General features: G+C 51.4%; 1 protein-coding gene across 1 annotated transcript in view; it reads left to right on the top strand.

Moving 5' to 3' along the window:
- Window positions 1–5,000, top strand: part of ITGA10 (integrin subunit alpha 10) — a 35,894-nt gene that overhangs the window by 18,400 nt on the left and 12,494 nt on the right. The window contains 10 exon segments of the mRNA XM_066610212.1: window positions 604–752; window positions 1,035–1,178; window positions 2,155–2,358; window positions 2,545–2,646; window positions 2,648–2,676; window positions 2,755–2,890; window positions 2,892–2,922; window positions 3,011–3,049; window positions 3,052–3,152; window positions 4,598–4,708. Of these exon segments, the coding sequence (XP_066466309.1) occupies window positions 604–752; window positions 1,035–1,178; window positions 2,155–2,358; window positions 2,545–2,646; window positions 2,648–2,676; window positions 2,755–2,890; window positions 2,892–2,922; window positions 3,011–3,049; window positions 3,052–3,152; window positions 4,598–4,708 (1,046 nt within the window).

Raw genomic sequence — 5,000 nt, 5'->3', positions numbered from 1 at the left:
GTTGTGAGAGGACTCCACAAAGAAGTGGGGAACAGACTGGAGGAGGAAGTGTAGAGGAGAGTGATGCTCTAGCCCATCCCTCTTCTCTCCTCCATAGTTCCTCTTCTGTTCCATTCTTCCTTTTCAAATCCACGGAGTGGGAAGTTGAGGGGGGCGGAAAAGATGCCCCTCCCAATCTTTGACCTGGGCCACCCATGATGATAAGACAAAATTATGCCATTTTTGGAATTGGGACCCCAAATATACCCAGGAATAGCTCTAACTTTTAAGACTTAAAAATGTGCACTGGCCTAATTAATAATTTTCTTAACATGCTAACTGTGTAGGTGAGTTCCACGGTTCTTACAACCCAATCCTATTCCTATTGGCAGGAAGTCCCATTATAGTCAATGAGGCTTACTCCCAGGATAAGTGTGCATAGGATTGCAGCCTTACTCTCCTCTGTCTTCCTTCGCAATAACTTTGGGAGATGAACAAATAAATATTTTGTTCCCATTACACAGACAAGAGAAGCAAGACTGAGATCAAGTGAATCAGTGGCAAAGTGAGGAGCAGGTTTTCATCTTTATTCTCTCTCTCTCTCTCTCTCTCTCTCTCTCTCAGGCTACACAGTGTCCTCGGTCAAGCTCAGGAACGGAAAGGAGCTGTATGTAGCTGGTGCCCCTCGATTCAAGCACAAGGGGAAGGTGATTCTGTTTGAGATGAGCAACCAAGGCGGCGTGACCATCTCTCAAGCTCTCACAGGAGAACAAGTGAGATATGGGGGCAGGAGGGGAAGCTTTTATATTAATTGTGATGCAAGAAGGCGCTCAGCTAACATATTTCCATGAGCCGCATGTTATACGTCAAAGAGCTTTTGGGTTTCTGTCATTTTGGGTGCAGCGGTGTATTTTAAAAAGGCTCTCTTGGGCCTTGAATGGATAAGCTTCTAGTCCTCATCAAGTCCCTCAGTCCTGGGAACTGACTCCAGAAACCGCAGCTGCCCCTCTCGGAGATGGCATTCCTGTGTCAGCATCCAGCCTCTTTCCTTACAGATCGGGTCCTACTTTGGCAGCGAACTGTGCCCTGTGGATGTGAACGGAGACGGGGTCACAGATGTCCTGCTGGTGGCTGCACCCATGTACCTGGGCCCGCACAACAAGGAGATTGGCCGGGTTTACCTCTACAGAGTGGGACAGGTGAGTGCCAGGAGAGATCCTGAGAGCCAGGATGGTGCTGGACTCAGGCCTGGAAGAACCAGCAGGCCCGTAGCCAGGATTCTAGAGGTGGGGGGGGACTGTTTTTTCAAGGGGGGCAAAGATGTCAGGTCTCTGCACTGGTGGGCAAAATGAAAGGTTAAGTCTGGAGAAACATCAAAGACCCGAAACTCCCCCAAATGTCATGAAGAGAAAATAATGTGGTTTTTTTTGAAAGATGCATCATTAGCTGTAAAGCAGCGTAACGATGATTTGCATAGAATAAATGCATGTCTGCATCTCATGTAAAATGTCTTGCCTACATAGAAATAACATGCAACAGATCCTTTCATTCACACCCCAGTGCAACACACAGGCCTGCAACCCTGCAAAAGGAAAACATATCACTGGGATGCAGGTAGTATTTGCTTGTATTGAAAGTGCCTATTTAACACCTATATAGCACCTATCTAACACTTATATAGTGTTGTTGTGAGGTCACAAGAAGGGTAGGAACCCCCTGAGCTCCTTGGAGGAAGGCTGGGATCGAAATGTGAAAAATGAATGTGCTGAAGGACGACGTACTCTGGTACGAACCTCCTTGGGCCTGCAGTCAATCCCGAAGGGCCCATCGCCCCACTTGAAGGGGAGGCCAGTAGCTACTGGGGATCAGGGCCTCCTTGGTGGATTTTCTCCCTGCCCCGGTAATTTTCAGTGGGACATTAGGGGTTGTGAAACATATAATAAAACAAAAATGGTGGCTTATAATAGGAAGAAAGAAAAGAATTATATTTCTGCCATCTGACAAAATAGGATAAATAAAAAAAGAAGCAAGTGCAGGAGGAGAGAGAGGGGGGAGAGAGGAAGGAAAAGGGAGGGAGAGAGACTGGCTTTTGAAGGGTTTTATCATATCAAGAGCAGAGCTGAGCTTTCCCCATTTCTAAGTAGAGCATGAAATTGAAATGTTTCTCTCTCGAAGTCTCTCCTTTCGTTGAACGGGACCCTCCACGCCGACCCCAAACCGCAGGATTCCCGTTTTGGCTACTCCTTGCTGGCGGTTCCCGACCTCAACCACGACAGCTACAATGACGTGGTGGTGGGTGCGCCGCTAGAAGACAACCACCAGGGGGCCGTCTACGTGTACCACGGGTACCGCAGCACAGTCTTGCCACGATTCAAGCAGGTACGTGGGCAAGAACAGCCCCCTCGAAGCATGGATTTGTTCCTTCTTTTCCATGGATTCAAATCCAGGGAGTGGGAGGAGAGAGAGCCAGCATGGGGAGGAACTGGGGCTCTAGGGGGCGGATTTGGCATGCCCCCTCCTTGAAAAATGCCATGCGTGTTTCCAGCCCGGCTCTCTCTCCCGCAGCGGATCGAATCGGCAGGGCTCCGCCGAGGTCTCACCTACTTTGGTCGCAGCCTGGACGGACGGACCGATCTGGACGGGGACGGACTGGTGGACCTTGCGGTGGGGCGCCCAGGGTGCTGCGGTGCTGTTGAGGTGAGTGGAGGAGGGAGATGTGCGCTGGAGGCAGAAGGAGCTGAGCCCAGACGCTTCTTCTGTCTTCTCGCCGGGCAGGTCGAAGAGGATCGTGCAGGTCAACGTGTCCGTTTCCACCAACCCGCCGTCCATCAACGTGATCCAGAGAAACTGCCACAGGAACGGCCAGGAGTCTCTCTGCATCGCCGCCAGCATCTGCTTCCGGGCCTCTTCCCCGCTCCCTGGGGCCGCGGAGCAGCCAATTCAGTGAGTACGGCGGGTGCCCGCTCCGCGTGAATGTCGCCGTGGGCCAGGCGCGCGGGCTGACTGACTCCACTCACCCCCTCGGCCCCAGGTATAAAATACAACGTCTCGCTGGATGAGAGGAAGTTTGGCACCGGGCCGTCTTCGATAACACCTCCCAGAAGCTGCTTCAGAAGAGGATCCGCGCCACGGTGGGCAGGGCAGCCTGTTCGACGGTCCGTTTCCACGTGATTGTGAGTGCTGCGACTGCAGAAATTCTCCCTGCTGTTATTCCTAAGAACATCAGAAGAGCCCTGCTGGGTCAGGACCAGGGCCCAGCCAGTCCTGCTTCCTAGATGGTCCACCAGACACCTCTGGGAGCACTCAGCAACACGCCTATGTCCTGGTGCCACTCCCTTACACCAGACATTCAGAGGCAGCCACTTCTGAAACCAGACCCATGAGTGCTTAGAGTGCAGCACCCTCCGCTGGAGAAGCGCGAGAGCCAAGACAGACCTCACAATTCGTCTCCAAATGCTTGTGGCGTCCTGACTATCTCTCTGCCATTTCATTCCTTCCCACCTCTAAGATGTTTCCTCTAAGATGTTAGGAGACATTTTGCTTCTCTCAGCCGTGGAGTGGCCCAGCCTGAGCTTTGCAAGAGTTCAGCTGCTCCTTCCTAGCAGAGTGCCTTGCAAAGGCACTCGCCGCCTCTTGTGGTCTGCGCACAGAGAAGCTTGGCCCGGCTTTACGTAGACCGCGCGCCTCTCGAGGTGGGCTTCTCGGAGTGGGCTTCTCAGAGTTCAGAAACAGCTGTGGTGTGTGGGAGGTTGGATCCCAGCTACATTATACTTCCTTGCAAAGCATGCCAAGAACACGCGTCCTGAAAATACTGCAAATGGTTGCAGAAGGATTTGAGGACCAGTTTGTGGTTGTCCCACAAAGGAGTTGGCAGCATTTATTTTGTCTGCGCTAGGAAAAAAATTTTCTGGGAGTGAGGAAAATGGAAAAACCCCACGCCATTTCCTAGAGGCCGGTACTGGATATGGGGACTGATGTGTCTAGAGGGGAAGGAATTGCTGTTCTATGTGAACATAAGAACATAAGAACAGCCCCACTGGATCAGGCCATAGGCCCATCTAGTCCAGCTTCCTGCATCTCACAGCGGCCCACCAAATGCCCCAGGGAGCACACCAGATAACAAGAGACCTCATCCTGGTGCCCTCCCTTGGCATCTGGCATTCTGACATAGCCCATTTCTAAATTCAGGAGGTTGCGCACACACATCATGGCTTGTACCCCGTAATGGATTTTTCCTCCAGAAACTTGTCCAATCCCCTTTTAAAGGCGTCCAGGCCAGTCGCCATCCACCCCATCCTGTGGCAAGGAGTTCCACAGACCAACCACACGCCTGAGTAAAGAAATATTTTCTCTTGTCTGTTCTAACTCTTCCAACACTCAATCTTAGTGGATTCCCCTGGTTCTGGTGTTATGTGAGAGTGTAAAGAGCATCTCCGTATCCACTCTGTCCATCCCCTGCATAATTTTGTATGTCTCAAAAGTATGTGACTCCCATTCCAGGCCGGGTACCATCTCGACATCTTGTGGCAAGGAGTTCATAGGTTAATTACACAGCCTGCCCTGGTAGGAGAGATCTTCTGGAATCCTCTTTCAGGACATACCTTTGTCTTCTTCACAGGACACCTCCGATTACCTGAGGCCTGTTGCGGTTTTGGTGAAGTTTGGCCTGAATGACGCCGAGCCGGGCCCTGTGCTGGATGAGAAATCGCCCACCAGCGTTAAGAAACTGGTGAGTGTGGACCGTGTTTGCATCCGCTTGCTGGAGAGCCTCATCCAATCCTGGCTTTTTTGCTCTGCAGTGACTAAGTTTAGTTCAATCTTGTTGTGAACTTGGAATATGATTATTGTAAGAGCATCAGATGAGCCCCACTGGATCAGGCCCAGGCCTTTCTGGTCCAGCTTCCTTTATCTCATAGTGGCCCACCAGATGCCCCAGGGAGCACCCCAGATAATAAGAGACCTGCAAGGCTTCCTGGGAATTGTAGTTAAGAAGATAAGAACAAGCCCCGCTGGATCAGGCC

The sequence above is a fragment of the Tiliqua scincoides genome, chromosome 15, assembly GCF_035046505.1.
Source record: "Tiliqua scincoides isolate rTilSci1 chromosome 15, rTilSci1.hap2, whole genome shotgun sequence".
In the NCBI taxonomy this organism is placed as follows: domain Eukaryota; kingdom Metazoa; phylum Chordata; class Lepidosauria; order Squamata; family Scincidae; genus Tiliqua; species Tiliqua scincoides.
This window is presented reverse-complemented; position numbering and strand designations above follow the sequence as displayed.